The 16,003-nt window shown below is 38.1% G+C and overlaps 1 protein-coding gene across 1 annotated transcript; it reads left to right on the top strand.

Moving 5' to 3' along the window:
• The first annotated feature begins 692 nt into the window (after window positions 1-692).
• Window positions 693-6,747, top strand: slc35f6 (solute carrier family 35 member F6). Its single transcript, XM_087806369.1, has 6 exons — window positions 693-847; window positions 3,440-3,512; window positions 3,573-3,744; window positions 3,812-4,027; window positions 4,101-4,211; window positions 5,813-6,747. Exons 1-6 carry the CDS (start codon window positions 771-773, stop codon window positions 6,292-6,294), a joined length of 1,131 nt encoding a protein of 376 aa, XP_087662495.1. The 5' UTR covers window positions 693-770; the 3' UTR covers window positions 6,295-6,747.
• The last annotated feature ends 9,256 nt before the right edge of the window (window positions 6,748-16,003 follow it).

Below are 16,003 nucleotides of genomic sequence, written 5' to 3'. Positions count from 1 at the left end.
TTAAATGAACCTTAAACTTGTTAAGGCATCAAATAAGGTACAATAACAATGAGAAATGTGAAACAAAGTATTATTTTAAACATCTAGTTGTAGTGTCAGTTTGCATCAACATTTAAAGACAATTACAAGGGAAAGTGTATATCAGTTCGGATCAGAATCGTTTAATTTTTTATTTTTTTTTAATTAAATAATTGAATTAAATAATATCTTTATTTAAAGGGTGAATTAGTTTGTATTGAAATATTTTTATAAGAACATTTCTTTTGTAAACATAGTGTAACATTCCAATCCCAAATTATTTTTGTATTCAGTTATAAAAGACAGAAAAGAAAATACATTTCAATACAAAAAATGAAAATGTATTTCATTAAAGGTTCTATCATCAAACCCACCACTTTATATAAAGCTATATGGTCACGTTTAATGGAATCATTAGTGGGTAGATTGTCTTCCATGAAGAGGTGTTTCACCTAAAATAAAACGCATTTTTATCAGCAAATACTCATCGCGAACAGGGATTGAACCCATTGATCAACTCTAATAGCTGTTTATTCATCCGAGCCATTGTTGTGCTAATCAGCGCCACTTATGCGCGATTGGTGAAGACGCCGAAGGTTTTTTCCTATGGTCCGTGAACGCAGCATACAATAAAGCACCGAGGTCAGCTGACTGCATCGTCACGTGGCGTTTACAGCCAGCGCCTGCTCAATAACAAGCAGCTCCGACCAGAACCCACTCTTTTTTTGTTTGGGTTTTGGACTCCAGACATCATGGCGTGGACCAAATACCAGTATCTGCTCGCTGGACTCATGCTGACCACCGGGTCCATCAACACGTTATCGGCGAAGTGAGTATTTTTTCTTATTTCTTTTGTTAAACCATATGTTTCTTTTTTGTTTACGTTTAACACAAACAAATACCTTAAAACAAAGACTAGCTTAGCATGGTTAGCTTCATGACTACACCGTCGTTACACGTTTGTTATCACGTTATAACTACAACATTAGCAGTTAGCCGCCGGTGCTAATGGAAGCTAACAATGCTGCAACCTTTTTGTTGTTGCTCGGAAGTTAAACATAATCGATATCGATGATCGGGGATGGGATTGGCGCTGGGAAGTGTCGCAACTCGGTGAGAAAAGGTCACAAAGACACACTTTAAAAAAGGCTCACTTATGATTTATTTTCACTTCCCTTCTTTAAAAAAAAAAATCCACCTGAAATCATCTTTTAGTTGAATTTTAGGAAGTGAGTTTTATTATTGGATGTGACACTGTTATTACATAGAATAACTGTGTCAAAAATAATATTATTTAATTGTTATTAGAAGTCGTATTATAGTAAATCACGTGACCATGATGACTAATTCATCTTAAGATGGTCACGGCAGGAAGTGTAGAAAGTCAGCAGGTTTTTCCAAGATCTGCCTCCTCAGCTTTCTCGCCCGCACAAGTGTCAGCATCTTATGTTCTTGAAGTGCAGAATCAAGTTCTCCTTTTGGTACAAATACGTCTGGGAGGAAGAAGAAACTCTTTCATTATGACCACCGGAACTTTATTAGGAAGTGCAAGGTCATCAAGTCTGGTTCTGACTAGTCCGTGTCAATGAATGTGAGTTTATGAGTCGTTACGAACAAGAACTTCTTCGGTCAGCACGAGAACATCATGTGGTCCTGAGGTCACGTCTGACTCTGACTGATCCACGACAAGTCTAGGAACCATCCCAGTTGACATTTAGCGTGTATTTGTACTCATACACACCTTGTTGATGATGATATAACGCTTATTACTGCGAATCAGTTTTCTCTCTCTCCTACCTACACCCTTATGTCAATGCTTCCTATATCCTCATTTCATGCTTCCTACCTCTTGTATTAGTGCCCCCTACATCCTTGTATTAATGCCCCCTTCATCCTTATGTTAATGCCTCCTACATCTTGTATTAGTGCCCCCTACATCCTTGTATCAATGCCCCCTTCATCCTTGTGTTAATGCTTCCTACATCTTGTTTTAATGCTTCCTACATCCCTTTATCAATGCCTCCTACTTCATTGTATTAATGCCTTCTGCATTATTCTATTAATGCCTCCTACCTCCTACCTCCTTGTATTAATGCCTCCTACATTATTGCATTAAAACTTCCTACATCTTGTATTAATGCTTCCTACATCCTTGTATCAATGCCTCCTACCTAATTGTATTAATGCCTTCTGCATTATTCTATTAATGCCTCCTACCTCCTTGTATTAATGCCTCCTACATTATTGCATTAATACTTCCTACATCTTGTATTAATGCTTCCTACATCCTTTTATCAATGCCTCCTACTTCATTGTATTAATGCCTCCTGCATTATTCTATTAATGCCTTCTACCTCCTTGTATTAATGCCTCCTACATTATTGCATTAATACTTCCTACATCTTGTATTAATGCTTCCTACCTCCTTGTATTAATGCCTCCTACATCTTCTATTAACGCTTCCCACCTCTTGTATTAATGCATCCTACATCTTGTATCAATGCCCCCTTCATCCTTGTGTTAATGCCTCCTACATCTTGTATTAATGCATCCTACATCTTGTATTAATGCTTCCTACATCCTTGTATCAATGCCTCCTACTTCCTTGTATTAATGCCTCCTACAATATTCTATTAATGCTTCCTACCTCCTTGTATTAATGCTTCCTACATCCTTGTATCAATGCCTCCTACCTAATTGTATTAATGCCTCCTACATTATTATATAAATGCTTCCTACATCTTGTATTAATGCTTCCTACATCCTTGTATCAATGCCTCCTACCTAATTGTATTAATGCTTCCTACATCTTGTATTAATGCTTCCTACATCTTGTATTAATGCTTCCTACATCCTTGTATCAATGCCTCCTACCTAATTGTATTAATGCCTCCTACATTATTATATAAATGCTTCCTACATCCTTGTATCAATGCCTCCTACTTCATTGTATTAATGCCTCCTACATTATTCTATTAATGCTTCCTACCTCCTTGTATTAATGCCTCCAACATTATTCTATTAACGCTTCCTACCTCCTTGTATTAATGCCTCCTACATTATTCTATTAATGCTTCCTACCTCCTTGTATTAATGCCTCCTACATCATTGTATTAATGCTCCCTACATCTTGCATTAATGCTTCCTACCGCCTTGTATTAATGCTCCCTCTTTTTATTGATTCTTCCTACATCTCTATATTAATGCCCCCTACTGGCTTGTATATTTGCTTCCTACCTCCTTGTATAAATGCTTCCTACCTCCTCATGTCAACAATCTCTACCTCCTCGTGTAATTCTTCTTGTAATAACTTCTTCTGACTGTTTAAAATGTGAGAACCTTCACGGACAGACTTTATGTTTTTCGTATCTTTACGTTTATTAAAATGCAACAATATCATTTCATTTGTTCTCCTCCACAGGTGGGCAGATTTATTCTCAGCGAAGGGTTGCCATGACGTCCCCGATCATCAGTTCTCTCACCCGTTTGTGCAGGTAAAGCGAGGAACGACACAGATTATCTCTCGTGAAACGAACTAACCGTTGATTCCGCAGGCGGTCGGGATGTTTCTGGGCGAGTTCAGCTGCCTCGCCGTCTTCTACATCCTGCTGTGCCTCGACAAGCGTAAACCAGAGCCCACCATGAACCCGGGCCAGAGCTTCAACCCCATCCTCTTCTTGGCTCCGGCCATGTGCGACATGACGGCCACGTCCACCATGTATATCGGTGAGTGAGAAGCAGCCAAGAGTTCAGGATCAGAACCATCAACTCAAACCTTCTCTTTGTCCGGCAGCTCTGAACATGACCAGCGCCTCCAGCTTCCAGATGCTGCGCGGCGCCGTCATCGTTTTCACCGGGCTGCTCTCCGTGGCGTTCCTGAGGCGCCGCCTGGTGGCCAGTCAGTGGACGGGCATCTTCATCACCATCCTGGGCCTGGTGGTGGTGGGACTGGCCGACTTCCTGAACGGCAACCGCGACGACTCGCACAAGCTCAGCGACGTCATCACAGGTGAGGCGGCGCCGCTCGCACGGTTTCGCTCGATGGCCGCAGACGCGTGACTCTTCCTCGCCTCCTTCCTCAGGTGATCTTCTCATCATCACGGCGCAGGTGATCGTGGCCGTGCAGATGGTGCTGGAGGAGAAGTTTGTCTACAAACATGACGTGCATCCGCTCAAGGCTGTCGGGACCGAAGGTTTGCTGACTCGTCTTTTTTATGACACAACGTGGCCGAAGTTTCACCTGTGAACTCTGAGATCCATACTTGAGGTCGAACAACAGACACAGAACAAATAGAGCTCCAAAGTATATCAGAATATTATGGTTGAATTTAACATTTCAAACAGCTTTTCTATCTAAAATGTTGTTTAAAGCATTGATTTTTCTTTTTGAATGACCAAATTAAAAGAATAAATATAATAAAAACAATAATAGATTCATTTGTAGTCTTTTAATATAAACATGTATATGCATTTGCTTAATGGTATCAACTTATTAATATTTGATTAAAACATTTAATTAAATTAATTAAATTAAATTAAAAAGCATTTTAAATTGTATTCAATTTTTTTTAATTTTTTTAAGCAATATTATTTTGAAAATATTACACATTTCTAATTCAATCATTTCAATTCAATTCAATTTTATTTAAAGTGTCTTATCATAACAAAGTTATCTCAAGACACTATACAATTGAAATAAGACTATAGTTGATTAAGGAAAAATAGATCCCAGCAATTCAACAAAGAGCAAGAAACAAAACACTGTACAGTGAGCAATGGCGAGGAAAAACTTCCTTTTAGAAGGCAGAAACCTCGAGCGGAACCAGACTCATTGTTGACGGCCTGCCGCTTTGACCGGCTGGGAGGAAGGATGGGGGGGTAGAGCATTTACATTAACCTTTCTTTCATCTCATTACAAAAAACATTCAGGTTCAAAATTTCAACATTTGAAATCTTAAATTAGTAATTTTCATAATTACTGATGTAATTAATTAAAGCTAAGTAAACGATGCCAACAAAAGCCAAATCTAAATAACAACAAAAAATGACTTTAGAATCTTATAAATGCAATTATTAAGAACATATCATTCAATTAAAATACATTTATTAGTTTAAACATTAGACAAATAGAAACTGTTCAATAAAGCATGTTTTAGGCTGTATTTACAACAAATTAAATTAAGTAAATGCTATACAGTACTTACTATAACCATATACTATCAGCTTTAAAAGCTGCTGGAGTTGACTGTATCCTCCCGTCCTCAGTTATCGTCAGGGTTTTCGCTGGATTGTTCCTTAACTCTTGTGTGAGCTTATGACTTTCCAGACATGAGGAAATAGTTCTTGCTAAACTGACCAATGAAAGTAGTTTTAAAATTGCAACAATATCAACAAAGACATTCATAACCCAGAGACAACACAAGGGATAGAACAAACACATTTTCGGGTCACTTTGACACTGAGATAATTCGAGGGTTGAGCAGGGAAAGTAATGCCATCTAGCGGCCGGACGATTAATTGCAACTCAAAAATGAACAAAAACGGTGAATATATTTATATGTACTGTATTTATAAAAGAATGATATTGTTGTCTGTACTAAATTTAAAACCATAAAATCATTTTTAATAAAATAAAGTCATTATTTTGTAATAATTGCTGTTAAATATTGGTACGGTATATGATTTTAAGTGTATAATTGTTATGGATGATGTGGAATCTACGGAAGTTAATATTTTAAACGTGTAAACCAGGGAATACTTGTGTCTTAAAGTCGTCTCTCTCTCACTCACTCAGGTGGCTTCGGCTTCGTGGTCCTGTCGCTGCTGCTCATCCCCATGTACTTCATCTACGTGGGCACCTTCAGCGAGAACCCTCGCCACGTGCTGGAGGACGCCCTGGACGCCTTCTGCCAGATCGGCAACCAGCCGCTCATCCTGCTGGCGCTGCTGGGCAACACGGTCAGCATCGCCTTCTTCAACTTCGCCGGCATCAGCGTGACCAAAGAGATCAGCGCCACCACGCGCATGGTCCTGGACAGCCTGCGCACGCTGGTCATCTGGGTGGTCAGCCTGGCGCTGGGCTGGGAACACTTCCACTACCTGCAGGTGCTGGGGTTCATCATCCTGCTCCTGGGAGCCGGGCTCTACAACGGACTGCACCGCCCCCTGCTGGGCAGGTTCCCGTTCTGCGTTCGGTTATTCCGCCTGGACGTTGAGAGTAGCGCGGGTGAGACGGAAAGACTTCTGGGTAATGGGAACGTTCAGGAAGAGAGTTAAACGACGACGACACGGAACGCTGCACCTTCACGCTTGAACCTCTGATTTAAAAATTCACTTTTTAGATATTTATTCTTGAAATTCTTAATACTGACTCATGTTGGGTACTTTACACTGATTTACAGCAATTTTTAGATTTTTTTATTTTTTACTTGCAGTGGTGTTTTTGTGCCAAAGCCATTTCTACATGTGCAATCTAATACATCGCCAGGAGGGGGCGCCACATCTACTGGAATCCTGCTGTTTTGTGTTGTAAAAGATTGTAAATGAACTGTTTTAATCGAAATGTTTTCAGACAAGTGATGCGCACTAGTTTTTGTAAATAATAGCTTTTGAACAACAAAGGGAACTATCTATCAATCAATCACAATGGCTGTTTTTTTTTTTCTCTACATGGAACCTTGTTGTGTAAATGAAATCATAACTTTTTAAAGATAAATATATTATAATGTGTTGGTTGTTGTTAATGAGCGTATAAAGAAGAATCCATCAGACTTTTTTGGACCATTGATATGAAATTGCATTATTTCTAATAATTTATTGTAAAAAAAAAAGTAACAAATCCAATTTAAAATCAAATATGATGTAAAAATATTTAAATTTGAAAAAATGCAATGTAAAAAAAATAATTTGGGGAAATTTGGGTTTACCTTCAGGCAATCAAGGAATATAGAAATACATATCTTTGAACATACATTTATAGCACAGATTTTTTTATTAAGACTTTTAATTTTTAATTACATTTATTTTCATGGCGTTTGATTATTTTTTAAACTTTTGTTCAAGATGAATTTACTCTGAATTTATTTCTACTTTGTTAACAAAAAATACCATAATTTTATATCTATTTTTGTTCAATGTAAAAATTAATTGAAGTAAATTAAAATAAATTTCTATGTAAAAAAAAAAGAGAAAGAAATACAACAATAAAAAAATGACAGGACTGTCTATTTTTTGAAAGTAAAAAATAATTCAGACTACATTTCCATGTGCAAAGAGATCCGTGTAAAAAATAAATAAAATAAATCTAAAAATGACTCCCATAAGTTAGCATTGACCAGTAGCTTATAAAGGGAAACTTATTAACTAGCATAGCAATATAATGTTAGCATAACTGACTCACGGTAAGAAAATTTACTTTATAAGTTACAGTTCGGGGAAGACCTTTCAGGAAAACGCGACCAGGGTGAATATAATCATGCTTATTAATCACAGGACATGTTTAGTGAGGCTTCTGGCTCAGCTCTTTTTCACACCACCTGCCGCGCACTAATGTGTTGTCGAACCTTCAGAAGTGGCGACAGAGTCCAGTGTCACCGGCAGCTGACACCTGCCACTCGCACTTCCTGACGCGACTCGCACATCCTCCCGGAGGACCGCTAACTGAGGTCAAAGGTGAGACCCCGCGTGGGTTGTCCTCACGACCTCGTCCACCTTCAGAAGCCCAGCGCAAGAAAACATGTTAATTAATCTCACAGGAGGACGGATCCAAAAGAAAATACTTGCTTTGATATTTACACCGAAGCATGCATTAGAAAATCATTTGTCCAAAAATATCTTATTCACTGCGGTTGCATTGAAAAAAACGTTTTAAACATTTTTTTAAATGAAAGTATTTATTATTCTGCTTAAAAATATATATATATATATTTAATTAATGTCTTAATATCAACTTGTGTTGTTGCAGTTTAGGATTTTTTTTAATATTGTTGTTGTTTTCTTTTACTCTTTCCTTCCTCATTGAAATTAAAATATTTTCAACCACATATTTTTAAATTGCATCATTGATTGATGATTAATTGATGATGATGGAACTAAATGTTTTCACACGTTTATGTATTTGTCAGAAATGTTAATAATGGCCACTAGAGGACAGCGTGTCAACAGAAAATTGGTTTAACTAAAATATAATAGACGCATTGAACATGTTTAAAATAACGTACCAAAGAAAAATAAAGCAATATTATGAGATAAATAATCATGAACGCAAGAACAACATTGTAATTTAAATTGTATTTAAAAAACGTATTTTGATTAATCACGTGATGCAAACGCCACAACTAATAAACTCAACTTTCAATAAAGTCTGTACTTAATAATAATAATAATAACTATAAACAAATCAGGCTCCTGGGACATTGTTGAGGGAAAGTTTTATTGGGTCAAAATGGCTCTGTTGGGATTTGGTCGTTTTATTTTTTTTAACTAAAAATAACACGTTTATATAACGTATTTTTTTGGTGGGCCGAGGAATTTAGACTAAAACGGTATGAAAACGATGATGATATAATTCAATACACACATTAAAATGATTTACCCTCATAAATGTTGTATTAATATTTACTAAAATACGTAATTCATAATTGAATTTGTTATAAATACAGCCTAAAACATGCTTTATTGAACAAATAATTAAACAAATTACATTTTAAAATAGATGGTGATTAACCATCTTTTTTTATAATCTGGATAATTAATAACGATTATTAAAAATATGTCTTACCCAAAAAAATGTGTTTTTTGATATAAGTTAATTTTGTGAATATTTAAAAAAGAAACCAATAAAGGCGTCTGTGATAGATTCTCAACAACAACACAGAAATACTTCTTCTCCTGCGTTGATATATTTTTCCCACAGTCTCCGTCCCTGTCAGTGACCTGCGGAGAAGAACCGTCACACTTAATGGTTTGTTACCACAACCTTTTCCATTAGTCACCTCCAGTGATTTAGCCGTGTGTACGTTCGTGACTGTGGGGACCCCTCGGCCCCTCCGATCTCCCCTCCCGCACACAAGTAAGTAACACTAATCTGTCCTGGTGTAAACACACGGATTTGCTCGTGGGCTCTGAGTCAGCGTCATATTTAAAAGCTTCCATGAAAAGCTCCCTCTTGGCTTTGTTTACAGCAGAGGGGTGAGTGTGATGAGCCGGGCCACTCCAGCGTCCAACTAACCACCACTTAATGACTTTATTGTGACACGGCCGAGCTGCCAGTCACCGGTGAACTCGCGGGCATTTTTTTTTTGTTGCAACTTTCTCTGGATTCAAACATGTGACCGCCGCTTCCTGTGCAGCGAGATTTTTTTTTTAAAAAACAGCTCCTGCTCGTGAGGATTTTGACCTCAACTTAGGGAGGACGACTGGATGTGTTCGGTTCTCTGGTCTCCAATGGAGTCGATCTCTTTCTTCTGCTCGGGGCCGATGGCGGCGTGCCACACAGAAGGTTGTGTACAATGGCTCCCCGTTAAATCTGCCAAAAGTTTTCCTTCCTGAGGCAAAACATTGCCAGAAATAGTAATCTTGGACCCGAGCCGGAGCCCGTACGAAGGGGAGCAATAACTCTGCGCGTAATAATGGAAATCATTTTAATTCTGTCTGATCTCACAGAGCTGCTGATCCGCGGCGCTCATTCACTTTTCCTGTGGCTGATAAGACTTCCTGAAAAACACCCGGACAGCAATCAGGCCCCAACAATGGCCTCGGCGGACGCCGGGCTTCAGGTGGTCGACAGCAGATTTTGTTTTTGTCGAGTGACTCGCTATTGTTTTGACATGTCAGTTTGATCAACTCTCAGTCGGTCCAGGGCGGGAACATTACTCAGCGTTTAGAGGATGATTCACTTGTAATCCAGAAACAAATCCGTCAAATCAAAGTGTCAAAAACTAGTTCCTATAAATACGACAAAGGATTTAGCATCTATTGCTAATTGCTGTTAGCTAAGACGCTAAGGTTCGTCTGTGGTCATGGACTGGGTTGTGTTACATCCGACAATACTGATCAAACATGTGATGTCAATGATGGAGCTAGTGAAGTAAAATGAAGGACTTAGCATCTATCGCTAATTGCTGTTAGCTAAGATGCTAAGGTTCGTCTGTGGTCATGGACTGGGTTGCGTTACATCCGACAATACTGATCAAACATGTAATGTCAATGATGGAGCTAGTGAAGTAAAATGAAGGACTTAGCATCTATCGCTAATTGCTGTTAGCTAAGACGCTAAGGTTCGTCTGTGGTCATGGACTGGGTTGCGTTAAATCCGACAATACTGATCAAACATGTGATGTCAATGATGGAGCTAGTGAAGTAAAATGAAGGACTTAGCATCTATCGCTAATTGCTGTTAGCTAAGACGCTAAGGTTCGTCTGTGGTCATGGACTGGGTTGCGTTACATCCGACAATACTGATCAAACATGTGATGTCAATGATGGAGCTAGTGAAGTAAAATGAAGGACTTAGCATCTATCGCTAATTGCTGTTAGCTAAGATGCTAAGGTTTGTCTGTGGTCATGGACTGGGTTGCGTTAAATCCGACAATACTGATCAAACATGTGATGTCAATGATGGAGCTAGTGAAGTAAAATGAAGGACTTAGCATCTATCGCTAATTGCTGTTAGCTAAGATGCTAAGGTTCGTCTGTGGTCATGGACTGGGTTGCGTTACATCCGACAATACTGATCAAACATGTAATGTCAATGATGGAGCTAGTGAAGTAAAATGAAGGACTTAGCATCTATCGCTAATTGCTGTTAGCTAAGACGCTAAGGTTCGTCTGTGGTCATGGACTGGGTTGCGTTAAATCCGACAATACTGATCAAACATGTGATGTCAATGATGGAGCTAGTGAAGTAAAATGAAGGACTTAGCATCTATCGCTAATTGCTGTTAGCTAAGACGCTAAGGTTCGTCTGTGGTCATGGACTGGGTTGCGTTACATCCGACAATACTGATCAAACATGTGATGTCAATGATGGAGCTAGTGAAGTAAAATGAAGGACTTAGCATCTATCGCTAATTGCTGTTAGCTAAGATGCTAAGGTTTGTCTGTGGTCATGGACTGGGTTGCGTTAAATCCGACAATACTGATCAAACATGTGATGTCAATGATGGAGCTAGTGAAGTAAAATGAAGGACTTAGCATCTATCGCTAATTGCTGTTAGCTAAGACGCTAAGGTTCGCCTGTGCTCATGGACTGGGTTGCGTTACATCCGACAATACTGATCAAACATGTGATGTCAATGATGGAGCTAGTGAAGTAAAATGAAGGACTTAGCATCTATCGCTAATTGCTGTTAGCTAAGATGCTAAGGTTTGTCTGTGGTCATGGACTGGGTTGCGTTAAATCCGACAATACTGATCAAACATGTGATGTCAATGATGGAGCTAGTGAAGTAAAATGAAGGACTTAGCATCTATCGCTAATTGCTGTTAGCTAAGACGCTAAGGTTCGCCTGTGCTCATGGACTGGGTTGCGTTACATCCGACAATACTGATCAAACATGTGATGTCAATGATGGAGCTAGTGAAGTAAAATGAAGGACTTAGCATCTATCGCTAATTGCTGTTAGCTAAGACGCTAAGGTTCGTCTGTGGTCATGGACTGGGTTGCGTTACATCCGACAATACTGATCAAACATGTGATGTCAATGATGGAGCTAGTGAAGTAAAATGAAGGACTTAGCATCTATCGCTAATTGCTGTTAGCTAAGACGCTAAGGTTCGTCTGTGGTCATGGACTGGGTTGCGTTAAATCCGACAATACTGATCAAACATGTGATGTCAATGATGGAGCTAGTGAAGTAAAATGAAGGACTTAGCATCTATCGCTAATTGCTGTTAGCTAAGACGCTAAGGTTTGTCTGTGGTCATGGACTGGGTTGCGTTAAATCCGACAATACTGATCAAACATGTGATGTCAATGATGGAGCTAGTGAAGTAAAATGAAGGACTTAGCATCTATCGCTAATTGCTGTTAGCTAAGATGCTAAGGTTTGTCTGTGGTCATGGACTGGGTTGCGTTACATCCGACAATACTGATCAAACATGTGATGTCAATGATGGAGCTAGTGAAGTAAAATGAAGGACTTAGCATCTATCGCTAATTGCTGTTAGCTAAGATGCTAAGGTTCGTCTGTAGTCATGGACTGGGTTGCGTTAAATCCGACAATACTGATCAAAAGTGTGATAATCAAACAAGGGATTTAGATTTTATTACTTATTGTCAATAGCTGAAATGCTAACAAACTACTTGTTGTTTGTGTTTGGGAACATGGATTTAAGTTCAATCAACCAACAATGATGGAGCTAGTGAAATAAAATGAGAGATTTAGCATCTATCGCTAATTGCTGTTAGCTAAGATGCTAAGGTTTGTCTGTGGTCATGGACTGGGTTGCGTAAAATCTGCCAATACTGATCAAACATGCGATAATCAAACTAATGATTTAGTATCTATTAATTGTTGCCGGTAACTCTATTGCTAATACAACATGGATTTAAGTGGGATAAATCAACCACAAATGGTGGAGCAAGTGCAATTGAATGAAGGATGTAGCATCTATTGCTAATTGTTAGAAAAAAAAGCTAAATAATAATAGTATTTTTGTGGTAATATATGAGCAAATATTGTTCAAACACATAAAAATCAAGCGAATAATTTAGCTTTTACTACCTTTTGTTGGTAGCTAAAATGCTAACAAACGGTTTTGTTGGGGAACATGGATTTAAGTTTGAAAAATCAACTAACAATGATGGAGCTGGTGAAATAGAACAAAGGCTATAGCATCTATTGCCAATTGCCGTTAGCTAAGACGCTAACAACTAAAAACGTTTGTCTGCTGTCATTGACTGGGTTGTGTGAAATCCGCCAATATTGATCAAACGTGACGAAGAAATTAGCTTCTATTACTTTTTCGGAAGCTTAAATGCTAACAAATTAATTTTGAACATATCTGAACATAGATTTAAGTTTGATAAATCAACCAACAATCATGGAGCTAGTGTAATAGAATGAAGCGTATATTGCTAATTTTGTTTGCTAACTTAAAAAAGTTAGTTTTTGTTGCGTCAAATGAGCCAATATTTTTCAAACATATGATAATCAAACTAAGGATATGGCCTCTATTAGTTATTGTCGGTAGCTAAAATGCTAACATACCAAAAAACAAAACAATGATCGAGCTAGTGAAGATATAAGAAAAGATTTAGCATCTATTGCTAATTACTGTTAGCTAAGATGCTAACAACTGAACAAGTTTGTCTGTTGTAAAATCCCCTAATATTGACCAAGTATGTGGCAAAGGAGGGATTTAGCATGAATTCATTATTGTTGGCAGCTGCTAACAAGCTATTTTGTTTGTTAGCATGGACCCAAGCGTGGATATAAATTTGATCAAATCTGTCAAAACTGGTCAATAATGTGACATTCGATGATCCAAACAAGATTGATGACGCCGTTAGCGTCTTATTTGTTAACAACATAGTAAACTACACCAACATGGCATTGTAGTTACTTGTTAGTTTAAATGCTAGCACAAAAATAGACAATTATTAAGCAGAGAAATATTATCTGGAACAGCATTGTTTACTGAACTACATATTCAGGAGTATTGATGGAGGAGCAGGGTTTAAATAAATCCACCTACTTTTTTCACAAAATAACTAAAAAACCAACTGAATCCTTTCGTATGACATGACAGCAGGAGCGCCTCATCCAAAAACCAGCATATATCTTGTATATCTTTTATATCTGTAATAAACGACGCCGTGAATAAAAACGATGTCAAAAGGAAAAGTATAACCAATGAAAGATTTATTTAAACATTACAATCCGTTTCCAAATAAAAAAGGGGAAAACGCCGGATTCTTCTTCTGCGCAGACAGTGAAAGTGGAGACGCTCTTCGATGGCACCAGCAGCTGTAATCATTTACACAAATCCACAGAGAAGCTGCCGAAAAGAGAAATAAAGGTGAATGATAGCGTCCAGCAGAGCTCTGGATGGATACTTTACTTTCACGGGAGGTTTAAATCTCACATATCAACCTCCCTAGAAAAAGAGTTTCAGGTTGTTTGCCTCAAAATGTGATGAATCTGTTACCGGGAGGAATACGTAGATGATCATAGGAAAATAAAAACTTTCACTTTGAAAAAAAGGCTAAAAAAAACCACTATAATTGGACTTAGACCCTTATATAGACTCGTACCTATACTCAAAGATGGCCACATTAATTGTCAGATGAACAAATAAAGTGGCCTACTTTGGATGGATGGATCCATAGATGGATCATTACTGAATGGATACAGGGATGATGGGTTTACCCACCAATAACAGATGAATGGAGAAGCTTAACAATGGATGGATGGATGAAGCCTTAATGGACGGACAAACCAGCAGGAAAAGCTCGTATTTATCCTGCGCCATTGAGGATTGAGAAGTTGAACTTTCCGCGAGTCGATGGCTGAACAAAGAGTGAAACCGATCAGTGCGGCTGATCTGAGGTCTGCAGCTGAAGCACCTAAACAAGAGGCTGCCACTTCCTCTTCCCTGGATTGTTTTGACTGCTCTGTGAAGGACGAACGCTGGAGGAGACCTCTGTCTAATTTTAAACCTGGAAGAGCGTCGGTTCGAAAAAAAAAAAACAGCATGATAGGAGGCAGTCGGGGTCACGGGTTGGATGAGTCGAGACAGACTTCAGAGGCCATTGTTCCAGAACAGAGCAAGGCGTAAAAAATAAATAAAACAATAACAAAAATAAATATATCTTTGTTGTTAAAGAATGGAAACTCATTCATCGTTCTGCTTTGACTTCCCAAGTGCGTAATATTTATATTGTTCATTAATTGACTTTCATCAACAGATTTTCAATGTATTCATTTATTAATTTATTTTTATTAGTGTTTTTTTTTCTTATACTTTGAATGGAATTTAAGGGGGCAATGCCTTCCATACTGATATTAATATTATTTAATCAACCTGAAATGGCTTAAAAACTCTGTGTACACGTATTTAATTCCCCAAAATGTTTTTAAATCCCTTAATTATTATTATTATTATTCAGTTATGTGGTACTTATAAATGCCCTTATCTATTTATTTTAAATAAAACTGGTGCATTTTATTTTTTAAATGTATTTTTTTTAATTATAATTTCATCGTTGGAAATGAATATGTTCTTTACTTCTAAAAACGTATAAAAGATGATGCTTTAGACAATAATAATTAAAAATTAAACATCCTTTAAGTACAAGTAACAACATTTACACTTTAGTGAAAACATAAATGTTAGCTGATTGTGTTTTTGAATTATTCTTGAGATACGTGCGTGCGTGCGTGCGTGTTTGTGTGTTAGATTTCCTCTGTTTATTATGAGCCTGGCGGCGGATTTGCGTCATGATGCAACTTGCAGGTCGAGATAAAGTTGCACAAATATTGAAAAAGGGAAGTTCTAACAGTCATTATAGAGCCCCCTCCACCTTTACCCCCGCTGCTCCGGAAGAAATAAGGATTTGTGTCGCATCCTAAAATACTTAAACATCTTCTATTTTGGGAAGAAATCTCGCAGGAAGATCCGCTCATTTAACACGAAGCCCAGTCCATCAATAACAGGAAACTCATAGAAGGAGATTATTATTAGCAGCGACTCCCTGTTATCGTCTCCACCTTTAATGGCGTTTTTATTTTTATCTCTCGATTGTTTCAAACAAGACTTGATTTGTGCCGCTCGATAAAATATAGTCAATGCTATAAAAGTTTGGAAAATTGACGCAAAATTCCACGCACTGGTCCGAATTTGCGGGTCAACTGGTGCCCAGGGTGTCTCCCGCTCCTCACCCTAGGTAGCTGGGAAAGTCTCCAGCATCACGTTGTAAGGCGTAGGATGAATACAGTTCGTTGGGTCTTTGATCGGTGATTATATTAAAACGCAGTTAAAT

Source organism: Callionymus lyra, chromosome 13, assembly GCF_982586985.1.
Source record: "Callionymus lyra chromosome 13, fCalLyr1.hap1.1, whole genome shotgun sequence".
Classification (NCBI taxonomy): Eukaryota; Metazoa; Chordata; class Actinopteri; order Syngnathiformes; family Callionymidae; genus Callionymus; species Callionymus lyra.
This window is presented reverse-complemented; position numbering and strand designations above follow the sequence as displayed.